Here is a 14,851-nt window from a genome sequence, read left to right on the forward strand (position 1 = left end):
CTCCGGCCGGTGGCCCCTGTGGGGCCCAGGGGGTTGTGCTCTTGTGCTGCCGTGGTCTAGGTGACCCTGGGGGGGCTGTTGCTTGCCTTGTCGGGCCAAGGTCGACGACTCCCCTCTTTGGTGGAGGTTATCATGCATGCCAGATCCACCACACCAGCATATACTGAAACTCAAAAAGAATTTGCTTCTCCCACTGGTGGCTGAATCAGTGGAAGTTGGCGTTTTGTGGATCTCACTCTGTTTCATCCATCCTGGGGTTGGTGAAAGATTCTGGATTTATAACTGTGGGTAGAGGGTGGTGCCTGGTTGGTGTTGGATTTCACTATGCTTCATCTTTCCTTCCTTTGATCCTTCCTCTGGCCTCCTGACAACTTCACAACTCTGGCAGGACTCTGAAGTATCCGGTTAAGGTGAAAGGTCATGGATTTATAACTGGTTTCAGGTGAATTAGAGAGCAAACACATGCACACACGCATAAAAAAAGAGAGAGCGATCATGATGATGACATGTTGACTCGGGAAGGCTGCCGAATGAATGATACTGAGCTCTCAGGAAAAAAAACAAGCTTTGTTCACAATTTTTATTGCGTTAAATTCACTAGAGGTATTGGTGCTCTGGATTGGCAGGTCATCAGAGAGTGAACATTTGTACTGGTTGGTATCGGTCTGGAAAAAAAAGTGTTATTGAACATCCCTAATAAATAGTAAAAATTGATAAATGTATCATTTTCTAGCGATCTAAAAAGCTATTTAGAGGTTTCTTTGGAGTTTGAATAATAAGAGTTGAACATTGGTGGGGTAGAAGAGTGTAACACAGTTGACAGCTGGAAAGAGGAAGAACATCCCTTCATGGATGAGTACTCGTAACAGATCACTCATTCGTATTAACACGAGAGAGAGAGACGATGGGAAAAAGCAAAACGGTGCTGCTTCAATATGGCGTATATGATTGGCTCACTCTAGGTACACTTTACCACATTCATGTTCAACCCAATAAGACACCATTCTGGATGAATGTGCATATACTTAAAGTGGTTTTGGTGTTGGCTAAAACGAAGATCAAATTTAACCAATTTATCTTTATGATATGACATCTGGCCGCCGTCTGTTTGCATCTGCTATCCTAATACGGGACTCACCCCACCAGCTGCGTCGTAGCAGACCTAACTGGCAAAGGAGGATGTCACCCCGCGACGGGAGCTGTTCCCACTTTAAGAGGATGGATTAGTTGTGCTGGGCTACGCTTGCTATGGTGAGAGCCGAGCAGTGAAACAGGGTGCTGACTGTCACAGTACAGGTTTGATGCTCCTCTTTCAAGGTCTACTTTTCCACATATAAGGCACCATGATTTATTATTCATTAAACCTTGCAACACCTAGTCATTTCTGTGGCTCTTTAAAATTCTCCACGCTCACTTGCAGGGTCTTGAAGAGAAGACTGCTTGACTTTCATTGCAGCTATAACAGAAAGGCAAGGGCATAGCACTGACTGTTTTATAGAGGAGTGACTAATGAGCCAGGGACTAAGGAGCACTATCACTATTATCAACACATCATAATCAGCATCTTTATCAGTTGTATATGATACTTCATGACCGTGTTCCATTTGCGGAAAATTTATGTGAAAATGGGCAAAGGCAGGATATGAATGCACGTGAGACCACAACCACAAAGGAAGGCATCTTTAGATGTGGGATGGCAGAATGCGCAATGACAGAACAGCGAGCATCAGCTGAAACACAGAAACTGCCTGACTTCTAACGGGTTAGCTAGGTCAGATGCATTTATAGTTCTGGTTCTATGTATGATGTAGAGGATGGTGTAGACTGGAGCTGACTGGATCATTGTGACAGAAAGCATAAAAGATTGAAAACCTATCCTGGTAGGGATAATGTGTTCTCACTCATGATTCCCGTGTAACTATGTTAAAATCCTTTAACATTATTTTTTTAAATATCATTTTAGATTTTTTTTGCTCCCATTTTTTACTCTCATTTGCTACAAAAAAACGTAACTTAAATATTGCCATGGTCACAAAAACGTATTTATACGTTTTTAATGTTTTTTATACTATAGCAGACAGAAGGCTTTGATGTAGCTAGTGACCTGAAGAGGTCGCTTAAAACAATGGTAGTTATTACAAAAAACGGCCAGCAGATGGCAGCAGAGTTTAAGAGATCAATCAGGGCCATGCTGCAACAAGCTCTTTTCCCCAGATTTGTGAATAATTATGAAACTACTCTAATGCTAATTGCTGCACAGCTGAAACAGATAGAAATATACTTTTTTCCTGATAAAAGAAGAGAGTCTAATCTTTCTTTTGGTAGGTTCCATGTTTTTATAGCCATAGAACTAATCTGTGGGCCTTGCAAAATCAGTAAAAAAAAAAAGTAAAACAGCCGGGAGAGAAGTGGGTTGCTTCAATGAAAATGGCTGGGAGTGAATGAGTTAATATGCTGATCTTCCTTTTGTTGTACTGAGTAGAATATTACTCCTGGAGTATTTTGTAGTTCAACTTCCCATAGCTTTCAGGGTTGGCTGTTGTGGACCCAAGTGTGGGGAGGCAGAGCGAGGAGGCCGAGGTAAAGCCCAAAACAAAAGGGTTTTTATTAATTAAACAAAAACAAGGTGGTGCACAACGTGCAGACTAGGAAACAAACAACAACAACAAGGTCCTAAATGTGAGCAAACTCAAATGGCAAGACATGGGGGAAACGACAAAACGTGAATACGACAATGGACCGACAAATACTCAAACAAAAACAGGAGACTAAGGCCCCGTCCACACGGAAGCAAAGCCAGCTACGTTCTTCAAACAAATCTCGTACACACAGAAGACTTGCGTGTGTCCAAAAGAAGACGCTGAGGACGTTTAACGGCTGTAATGTATATGCGTAGAAGAAGAATCAGAGAAGAACACAAACACTTTTTTTTCTAACTTTATTGCAATCTACAGAACATGTATCAAAACAACATGTATCAAAACAACAACAACTGTCTTTCGTGTGGACGGGGCCTAAATACACACCAACTAATTACACAAGAAGGGATACCTGGACAAGACACACGTGGCTGAGGGAACTGATTGGCTGAACACAAGGGTGTGAGATGACAAGCACATGTGTAAATGATCATACTAAACAAGACAGACACTGAAAAGAAACATATGGAAAACACAACTGAAGTGATCAAAGACAAAACCCAAAAGATAACAAAAACCCAACCCAAACCATGACAATAGCTGACATCATGTTGTTGCTGAAACTCCACACTAACAGACTGCAATTGCACAGCTAATTTGCTAGTGCACTCAATGTTGCCGCAATTGCTTGTATGATTAATCATTGTTTACTTTCACATAATAAACACAATTCATATTAATCAAGTAACTATCACTGTTGTCCCAGTTTTCACCTGAAATCAGTAGGAAGTCACATGAGTTTTAAGTTCTAGGTTTTTATTTTTGACTTGATTAAGAATTACATCAATCCATAAATGTAGAGGCCAGGGTGTAAATGCAGTATGTTATATTTTCAAAGGAATTGGGGAATGTAGAGTATTACTGTAAAATTATGTGTATATATGCACTTGTATATAATATACACCTCCAAAAATTTGCCTTAAAAGCAGTTTTTTTTTTCTCTGGACCCGGAGCTTCAGGCCCTGTCCAGACGAAAGCCAGTTCCAATGTATCCTCACAAGTTTCTTACCGTTTAAGCCGTTCGTCCACATGACGGAGCGGTTTCGAAGCTTGAAACCGATCACTTTTGAAACTGGGCTCCAGAGTGGAAAGATTTCAAAACGTGCCCCGTACGTGTCCGTCTGAACAGCTTGTGTAGGATACTCCTCCAACGATGACGTAATGGTCGTACCTCGATGACGACCGTTTTGTCGCAGATTGATGATGTATGCGCCAATTCTCGCGTGATTGTGCGCGAACCGTCAGTCTGTCAACAACAATGGCGGATAGCTGTGTCGTAGTTTTACGCAGCCTCCTCAGCTTGCTTATGCTTTTGCAGCAAAATATTTTGCTACTTTATTCAAGCGATGTTGTACTTGAATCACCCGCTATTGTCATTTCTCCTGTGTCCGTCTTTTTCCATGTTGTTTTGATACATGCAAAGTATGTTTGTTTTGCAGATTGCAATAAAGTTAGAAAAAAAAGTGTTTGTCTTCTTTGCTAATTCTTCGTCTACGCTTTCCGTTAACTCCCTGTGGCTGTGCTACAGCGCCACTCCAGGCTTGGCATATACATTACAGCCGTTAAACGTCCTCAGCGTCTTCTCTTGGACACATGCAAGTCTTGAAATGCTTCTGTGTGTACGAGATTTGTTTGAGGAACGAAGCCGGCTTTGCTTCCGCCTTGCCTTGGCAGTCATGCTATGTACTTAACAATCTTTTAAACTTCATCTACTTTGGTGTCGGGTATTCCAGGATCAACAAACTACAGGTGGGTGCTACACAAATAAAGATTTGATTGATTGATTGATTGATTGATTGATTGATTGATTGATTGATTGATTAATTCGTTAATTGATTGATTGACTCATTTAGTCATTCATTCTGGGCTGCTAAGTCTAAAAATGGCATCCATTTATTTGACAATTAATTGATTGATAATTAATTTGGGGATATCAAAAAGGCTTGTTGATTATTCTCTAATAAAAATTAAATAAGCTTGTTGTTTACTGTTGCAGAATTTTCAGAATTCACCCCCTGATGAAACAAAGTAACGTCAGTGCCGATTTTGCAGGACATTTGAGTGAGCCTGGCTTGTTTAACTTTTTGATAGAATTTTAAAGCAATGTCTATTGTCTAAGATAAAAACAATTAAAACACAAATTTTGCAAATCTGAAAAGTTATTCAATAAAGATATGCTCAAAGACATTTCAACAAAGTTAAGTGTTGGAGTTGAGGGCATCTCAAATGGTACATGGACATTTTCTTACCTGTACAGCCACCACAGACAGCACCTCCACTGAGATCCTGTTAAATTCATCAAAACAGCCCCATGTGCCTGTCTGAGCCAGACCTTTGTAGATGTTTCCACAGGACTGATGGACAGAACAAAAAGAGAACCATGAAGGCAAATATTGAAACGGACAGCCAGGTTAGTATATGACAGTGGAGTCAGACTAGTATGTTACAAATCTATTTCTTCATGTGGAAAGTATAAAATAGATGGATGGATAATCATACCACCTTTATCAGATTTAAAAACAGGTGCAACCCTAACCTTAATTAGCCACAGGGTTGTTCCATGACAAATCACGCAATGGGTTTAATCAAGCAGGTTTTGATTTATTAAAACTTGGTGTACTTGTTAGGGGTGTATCGATCGATCGGCCGGCCGATATATCGACCCCGAGTTCCTTAGTTTTGGGGGATCGGTGATCGGCCGATCCCTTAAATATAAGCCAATATTTTCCACCGATTTCATCTCCCTCCTCAGAGGTCTGAAAAATTCAGCCACTGTCCTCTTCTGTTGAGATGACTAATAGGCTTTTCATTTTTATTTCAGAGAACTACTTAATTTGCAGTTAAAACAATCTGTTTGTATTATTTCACAGATATTGTTCAATGTTTTCCAATCAAATAAGATTGGAACTCTGAAGAACTCTGCTTGTTATGAAAAAAATCCAGATCCGCAAAAATCGGGATTGGCAGATCAGACTTTTTAAAAGATCGGTGATCGGCCAGAAAATTGTGATCAGTGCACCTCTAGTACTTGTCGATAATGATGGCATAACACAAAACCCCAAATTTGAGGTCAATTTGAGCAGGGGTGTGAAAGCGACGGCCTGCCAAATGTTGACATTTTTGGCAAAAAGGGACATGGCTGCCTTCCTTTGAATGCTTATATTTCTTCACCTAATAGGTCAATCTTCATAAAAAAAAATGCATTGTTGGAAAGGGAATTAAGCAAGGATAAAAAATCTGGGGCATATTTGGTTCATATTTTAGTACCTTGATTTTTTTTTAACATATAATTTGACCTTGGGGATCACAAGACCATAAAATGTAATCTCGCACATGTTCTCTAAAACATATTAAAATTTCACAGATGTATTTTTATTTTGTTTTTTTTGTTTAGCAGGCATAAGTAGTCAAAGTATACATACCCTCAGATATTCAATGATATTCAATGATATTCAATGATATTCAATGATAGATCATGATTACCACGCCAGTATAAAACCATTCACTCTGTCATGCTAGCACTTTTCGGGGGGAGGGTGGGGGGGGGGAAGCATTTATGAGAGAACTAGCAAAAGTACAAGAATTTCCTTTTTTCCAAATTTTCAAAATTTTCCACATCTGTCAATGGGAAAATGGTTAAATTTGGTGAAAAACACCACAAATGTCAAATATCCCTATTTAAAATATCTGTAATGCAAATAATACCCCTGGCGTTTACGGGGTTAAATTCATTTTTTTTATTTTATTTTATTTTTTTATCTATTTATTTTATTTTTTTATTTTTTAGAAAGGCAAATGTTGTTAAAGCAATTTATGGCAAAAGCTGGAAAATATTGTTGTATGACCATTTAGCAGTGGTGTCCAAATATCACTTCCCTCAACAGTTGTCAGTGGCACCAAACACCGCCTATGGTTAGCGAAATGATTGGCTCAATACCAGACTGCAGTGCACCAACACCCATGTCTTCCCTATGCTGCATTACAAATCATGCATTATTCATTGAGGAATACAGAAAAAATGTCAGAAAAGAATGCTAACTATATTAAAATATTCACAGCTCTATATTTAGTTTAACATGAGTATTGGCAACAATATTTAACGGGCATGTCTTTTGTCCATTCCACAGGCCTCCAAGATTCAGAAACCCTAATAGTATGGACAAACAGTAAATTCTATTTATGGGGTCTCCTGAAAAGTGATAATTTTAGAGGAACAAGGATTCGGCCGGACGCCAGCCAGAACAGCTAAACGGTAGGCACCTTCAGGTGAGCATACCTTTGATATAACAACTTGAGAGCCAATGTCAATTCATTGCTGGAACATATAACTAAATGGAGGATATAAACCCAGAGTCACTCCACTAAAACAAGACACTGACAGCAAAATGAGCGGTCAGAATGCTTCCCACCCACATTTAACTTTTTCTAGCATCAACTTCTGAGTTGTGAATTGTCCTCTAGGGAGTAGCTGGAGCAAGATGAAGGCGGCAGCTGACTTCTCTCCAATTACAGGCCAAAGGAATCCTTTCCTGACGCAAAACAGAGCTGACTGGAGGATTGATTCAACTTGTGAGCGTATGAGAATGTGTACGCGAGTGCATAAGTGAATATGAGCAACAGTGTGGGGCTCTGATGCCAGTTTGTAGAGCCTGTGTTCCTCCCGGAGTATATTACCACTTCTCTTTGACACCTTCCTAGAATGTGTATAGCCAGGGGTGCTGTATGCCTGGATACTGTAATGATGCACCTGTCTGAGGAAGCAGGAGGTAGCGGGATTTCAAGATTATGTTTATGCCTCTTTTGACCACTCTATATGCAGAAGGTGTGCAAGAGTATACATGAGTGAATAATAAATCAGGTTGCAGCCAGGGTGCAGCGAGGGCATTTTGACAAGGCTCAGTGAAGAAATAACTGTCAGGTTGGAGCAAATCAGCTCTTCTTCCAAAGGGGGGAGGAAAAAGAAGATGAAAAGAGGGAAGTTGAAAAGAGAAGGGCGGGAAGATGGTTGACACATTGAATGACAAATGCATACCATACTGCTGACAGAGACAAAGATGGAAAGATATATAGCATGGGTTGGTGTGAGCGCACCAGTTCAAATGTAAAAGCATCTGTGTGGACTTGTTGACTCACCTTGTAGTCCATTTGCTCAGAGCAGTTAAATACATAGACCATGATGCCGAGCGCTCGCCCCAAGTCTTTGGTTGTCTCGGTCTTTCCTGTTCCTGCAGGCCCTGCCGGAGCTCCACTCATGGTCAGGTGCAGGGACTGAGTCAGGGTGATGTAACATCTAAAAGTAAAGAAGATACACATATCACCACAAAACACTGGAGTCAGCCATTCGTAGAGACACAAAAAGCCTTGGACTGATTGAACTGACTTGTGTGAGTGGAAACAAAAGCAGTAGTCTCTGTTTACCGCAATTATCTCCAGGGTTGTTGAATTACCACAGAAAGAAGGAACCAAGTCAGTTACTACTATGGCTGCTAGAATTCACTGGTGTGCACAGATAGACCCTAGTGGTGCTCACACCCTTGCCCGTCTGCCCTCTCTCAAAAAAAGTGCCCTTTGGAAAGATTTTTTTTTTTTAAACAAACACTTTACTAAGGACAGGTCAATATTGACACAATCTTTTAGAAAAGCTACATGATTAATCGCGTGTGAAAAAAACCCAATATGCGTGCCCTGCGTGTGCACACACCTAACCTAGCTCTCTCGCTCTCTCGCTCGCTTCCTTTGTCTTGTGAACGCTAATTACCCACGGTCTCGGTGTGGGACAGACACACACACGCATTTCCTTCCCCTGCTGCTCCCCCCCAGCCAGGTAACTGTGTTATGAATCCAGTGAAATTGTACTGTTTGTTTGCCCTCTATTCCCTACCTATAATCATTTTGTTGTGAAGTAGCATGTCTCATACAGCACAAACAACTGAGCATAAATTAGCCGATATTAGCCACCTAGTTTAAAATGCTATATGCTAATTCAATAATAGATAACGTAAGTAAGCTCTCTGTGATCTGTGCATTGAAAAGCATTGGACTTTGGATCATTGTAATTTGATTTGTGGGGATTATTTTGACTTCAAAATGTGATGAAATGTTGTTTGTGTCTGGTTTGTATTATGCTAGTAGTCACAAGCAAAAACAATCCAATACGTCATTGGTGGTCGAAGCATTTGCATTGAGTTGCACTGTGGAAATATCAGAAATGCCCGGATGTTTGGAATTGTCAATTGCCTGTGAAAAATACCCTTTTGCCTTCTTGTAATGACAACAGTCAGTCTTATTCATTCTCATGCCATTGGTCTGTTTGGTTACAACTGGTCTATTTATTTAGTAATTGTAGCATAATGCCTAGAAAGGAAAGGCTGAAAAGGGAGAAAGAAAAGGAACTACAGCACGCAGTCAAGGGAAGCATCTCTCTGCTCTCTTGGATGAAATCAAAGACGCATGAAGATGAAATGTCAGACTCAGAGTCAAGGCCAGAGAGAGTCATGTTAACTAGAATTTAGCACATTTTCAAGATCCCATTTTAATATTGATTTGCTCCTTAAGGTTAATTGTATTGAAAAAAATCTTCTTCTTTTTTTTGTTTGTACTAAATCAGCAGGCATGAAGCTATTATTAGCTAAATTATTAGCTATTATTTCGTATAAACCATAACTGTAAGTTATTTCTATGCTACAAGTCTTGCAGTCATGTTGCCATAATAGGCTGTTATTAAAACTAGCTGTGGGGTATTATTAATTATTATTATGTGTGTGTAATGTTTATTTAAAAACTTCTATTGACATTTCCGAACATCCAGGCATTTCTGATGTCCACAATGCAACACAATGCAAATGCTTCCTTTATACGATGAAAACAAACGGCAGATTGTAATGCTTTTTCCTGTGACTATCAAACAAACAACATCTCATCACATTTTGAAATCAAAATAATCCTCACAAATCAAATTACAACAATCCAAAGTCCAACGCTTTTCAATGCACGGATCACAGAGAGCTTACTTACGTTATCTATTATTGAATTAGCATATAGCATTTTAAACTAGGTGGCTAATATCGGCTGACGTCATTTTGGAATTGTCAGTAAGGTATATTCCTTGTGCACAAAAGCGCCCTTTTTTTCCTCTCGGAGCACTTGCCCCCCAAAATCTCTGTGCACGCCACTGGCTAGAATAGTACCCAGTGGAGAAATTAGTACCCAGAAGAGTTATCTATTAACACTTTTTCTTATTTTGGAATCATAGAGTGATCTGTTTGTTTTGTTTTATTAACACTTTGTTTCTGTAATTAGATTCACAAATAATTTAAGTAAATTCACAAATATACAGCAATACACTTGCGGCTCTATTTTCATAGACAGGCGAACGTCAAGCTCATCTCAATTTTCATTAGTTTTGTCTAGATTGGTTTCGTTTAGGCTAGCTTTATGTCTAGTCTACCATTATTGGGACTCCATTGTGCATTGTGTGAACAGAGATAGTAGACTACACTGATTTGGTAGTTTGAGGGTCAACTGCTTTCAGAAAGCAGTCTTTCATTTGATATTGTTTAATTACAGCTCAGATTGTCGGCCTGTTACCATGTGTGTTTACATGTTAGACAATCTGTTTTTTTGTTGTTGTTTCTGACATTTTTTGAAAGACTGCCCATGGGATATTATGCCTTCTCCATCATCTTCTTTCTCCTCTTCACTCTCCATCCTCACCTCAGCTATAGTTCATATATTGCGTATGGCTCATGTTTTAAGATTAATAAATATATTTTGAGTCTAATGTGTTGGGTAGGTATATATTTCCTTCGTTTAAAAGATGCAATACAAATTTTTATTTTGTCAAATAAACTAAACCAGCTCAGTGGACTAGGGGGATAGCGTCGACCCTGGGATGGGAGGTCGTGGGTTAAATAACCGGCCGGATCATACCAAAAGTCTATAAAAATGGTACCCATTTGCCTCCCTGCTTGACAGTCAGCATTATGGGTTGGAATTGAATTGAGGGGTTAGATCACCAAATGATCCCCGAGCGCAAGCCCCAGCTGCTGCTCACCGCTCCCTCAGGGGATGGGTCAAATGCAGAGAATGAATTTCACCCCACTTAGATGGGCGTGTCAATCAGTGGTACTTCAACCTTTAAAAGGAACCCCGACTGTCATGACAAGTTTGCTCTATATTGTTTATTAGGTTGTTACTAACATAACTATGAGATCCATTTTTCAAAAATCATTTCCAGTTTATTACATTTTGTAGAAACTTTATTCGGACGTACGCCGCCATTGTTATTTAAGTCGCAACGCACTCAGTGCATAGTGACATAGAATGGCGGCTGGCTGTCTGTTGAGCAATGTGAAACGCCTATAAAGAAAGCAAGGTAGGCCTCGTAGCGTTCCTGAAGAAACAACATGCGATCGGGAGAGTCACCCTCCCCCATGCCGTGCTCTCGTCATTCACCAGACGCATTCAAGAGTTTTGAACGTGCCTTCATGAACGCTATGGAGACTTACCTTGCTTTCTTTATAGGTGTTTTACATTGCTCGGCAGAGAGCCACCGCCGTTCAACATCACTATGCACTAAATGCGTAAAAGACAATGGCAGCGTACGTCCAAATAAAGTTTCTACAAAATGTATTCAACTGGAAATGATTTTTGAAAAATGAAACTCATAGTTATGTTAGTAACAACCAAATAAATAAGCAAACTTGTCATTATAGTCGTGGTTCCATTTAACTTTATAAAATGCGAGAAATATTATTTGGTTATACATAAACTATTTAACTGGTGTCAAAGTGAATATGTTGATTCAGTTTAAAGTAAATGAATTAGTTTGGTTCAGTAACTAAAATGTTAAGAAAATAATTTGGATCAAGGCAAAAACTTAAGGTCGGTTCAAGTTACTCAATTTAGTTTCTGTGAAGTCAAATATTTTAGATGTGATATCTGGACATCATTATTTTTTTTGTTTAAGCAGAGTTATAATTTTTACAGTGTAACAGGATTTTGGTGGATTTCATCAAGGCTTAGGCAGACCGATTTGACGTGCTCCGTGGACATGTGGTGGATGTTATCAAATTTCATTCATAAAGATGACAACGTGGGACAATACCTCTGAATTATTTTGGAAATCAATTCATTCAACAAATAATAATAATATAAATAAATAATAATTATCATCTTAATAGCACCGCCCTGACCACGCGGCACAACTACTGTAGGTGCAAGGCGATTCTGCAATTGAGGAATGAGGAATGCCGACACGATTGGCCAGTAAAAGGCTACGTTCCATTCCACAATGGTGCAAAATGGCAAAAACACTCCATTATGCCCAATTCTGCTTGTGCAAATACCAAAAGAAAGAAAACGCCATCCATCTCACTCCATCAGTGCTTTGCGCTAAACTTGCACTGGTGTGAATTGATTCTGGTAAAAAATACAGTAACATGACTGGCTTTAAGCTTTTCAAATCCAACAAACACTTTTGAGATGAACTAGAACAGCAATTGAAAGCCCAAGCCCTCTTGTTCAACATCAGTATATGATTTCACAAATGTTCTTTTGGATGATTGGACAACACACTACAGAGACACTCCAAAATCTTAGAAGAGTGAAAGCTGTTTTAGCTGAGAGGACCAACTCCATATGGAAGCCCATGAATTTAGAATGGGATAGCAACTTCTATGATAAGCTTCTATAACAGCGCAATTCAACTGTCCCAATATAATCCTTGAAGTAAAATGGTGAGGTTCCTTTTAAAATATTGATGTAGAAACGTGCATTTAGTCATATGAAGAAAAAGTTCAATTTCCAATCCAGCCATGTCAGTACAAATAACAAACTGCTGACATTTGCATTCTTATGAGCAGTAACATTTCCCCGTGTTTGCTAAGCAGGCATTGTGCATAACCTCATTATATGATAATAGAATCAGCTTCTGTGCTTTGATTAGCATAGAGGCTGATTAACAATAGCAGTGATTTATTCTCCAACGTGACCTGACGGGACTAACAAACAGTCAACCAATTTAATATCAATAAAATCAGCAGCAGCATGGATGTGAAATGATGGAGACAATCAACACATTATCGATTAGGGTGATAAACACAATGGCTTTCTTTCAATAACAGTGGAGCAGTGATTTTAATGAGTTGCTGGTTAATAAATGATGTATGGACGAAGGGAAATATTGGAACACGTCAACAGAGACAGAAAATGGGAGAAGACAAATGATCCCATCTGTAGACAGTGTATCAACCAAATGTGAGTGCCAACAGGCTTTGTGGCAGTCCCATGAAATATGTGCAGAAATCTCACATTCTGTCATCTCAGAAGCTGGACTTTGGCTGCTTTTAAGTACATTTCAAAAGAAAGCTCCATAAATCAGTCTGTCGCCGTGAATTACCCTTCTACTCCTATTTCTCTGCATCTGCTTTGTGTGTAAGTTAGATATTCCTGACATAATGCTGCGGCTCGCACACTCCTGCAGTAAATATTGATGCACACATGGTGCCAATATCATTCCTGCTGTTATTGATTGAAGAGACTGATTCCTTTAGTCTAATGATACTGCTGCAGCATTCCCAAGTTATTGCTGACAGTACTGTAGTCTGCTTGGCCAGTGTGGCAGGAACTGAAATAAACTATTTCATTATACATACTCTAAGTTAGGTCAGGTGTCACTGCCCCCAAGGACCACATTAGTAGCCTGTGGGCCTGTTCTAAAAATAGCTCAGCTTGTCATTGTTTGTAGCTAGTGAAAATGGAACATAGTAGTGGTATGCATATAAGTGATCATTTGAAATAAAAAATGTAAACATTTGCAGAGATAAAATGTTGTAAAAATACATTGTTGCATATTCCTCTAAAGCGTGAACCATGAAATATATGAGAGAAAATTTTGCTTCTTTGTATTTATTGGTCCTTTTGGGAAAAAAGAAAAAGAAAAATCAACCTCCACATATGACTTTTGATTTGTGTCATATTTGACACATCCGGTCACAATGCTTTAAATTCGTACATTTATAACTGTCAAAAGTAAGAATAAACAGATATATCAAACATATTAGTATTTAAAAAATCAGAAAGAACATTTCCCACTATTAATAAGCATAGGTGTCTCTCCTTTCTCAATTGTGGCGATCTTGCAAAGTCGCTGGAAAAGCCATCAGCTGGGTGATACTGCCCTCTAATGGATTATCCGTGCAATGCATGTGTCAGATCATATATGTCAGGGTTTTAATGGGGGAAAAAATATTATACTCATGAAATAGAGGGCTCAAAATGTCTTGTATTTAACATGATACGTTTGGCTTTATAGGGATAATGATATTTATCTGTTTCCTACCTTGTTAAATGATCATTGATAATTATTGAGACAATGACAACATAGAGAAGGTGATTTGAGCAAATTTGTTATTTCAAAGGGTGTATCAAACTGGTTGCAGTTTGCATTAACTGGCACCCACCGGTACCCAAGAAATAGCTATCGGTTTCAAGAAGGCTGGCTTAGCAGATACTGTGGCTCATGTTTAATAAAGGGATGCTTTTGTTTGACAATGTGAAACATTAAATGCAAACAATATCCATTTTCAACGGACATTTTCCATCAGGATTGAACAGAGAGCTTTAATACCGACAGAATAACAAACAAATACTAACATTAACATTACATCAAAAGGTCACCATAAAGTAAAATGCATATACTTTGTCATGCAGTCTCACACAAAAACCTCAAAACAAATGCATGTGCACAATTGTGGTTGAGTTGACAGTATACTTGTTCAGTATTTATTTATTGTGTTGAATTATTCATTTAATCTATTTGTTTTTATCTGGATAAGGTAACTGAGAACATATTCTCATTTGCAATGTCAACCTAGCAGTAGACATTCGAGTAAGAAAATGCACAGCACAAGCAAATACAAATACATAAACAGCAAAGTGTACAATGTGACTTATTGTATAGTATACCTCTCATATTGACAATGATATTGGGATGAGACAGGTAAGTGCGGACTTTTGAAACAAAGTGGTTCATTTTTTTTTTTAAACATTGAGTTAGAGGTGTAAATAATTGTGTTATTGTACAAATTGGCAAGAGAGTTATTGCATTGCATGGGCTATATTGTTGATGTAAAGGGTAAAAAGTGTTGGAC

The 14,851-nt window shown here is 38.9% G+C and overlaps 1 protein-coding gene across 4 annotated transcripts in view; it reads right to left on the minus strand.

Moving 5' to 3' along the window:
- Positions 1 to 14,851, minus strand: part of dnah9 (dynein, axonemal, heavy chain 9) — a 180,119-nt gene that overhangs the window by 123,292 nt on the left and 41,976 nt on the right. For all 4 annotated transcript variants that reach the window (XM_086064347.1, XM_086064346.1, XM_086064349.1 and 1 more), the window contains 2 exons: positions 7,833 to 7,989; positions 4,949 to 5,053 (listed from right to left, as the gene is read on the minus strand). In XM_086064347.1, the coding sequence (XP_085920473.1) occupies positions 4,949 to 5,053; positions 7,833 to 7,989 (262 nt within the window). The remainder of the gene's footprint in view (positions 1 to 4,948; positions 5,054 to 7,832; positions 7,990 to 14,851) is intronic.

Source organism: Leptonotus elevatus, chromosome 20, assembly GCF_054856555.1.
Source record: "Leptonotus elevatus isolate MCC_2025b chromosome 20, RoL_Lele_1.0, whole genome shotgun sequence".
Classification (NCBI taxonomy): Eukaryota; Metazoa; Chordata; class Actinopteri; order Syngnathiformes; family Syngnathidae; genus Leptonotus; species Leptonotus elevatus.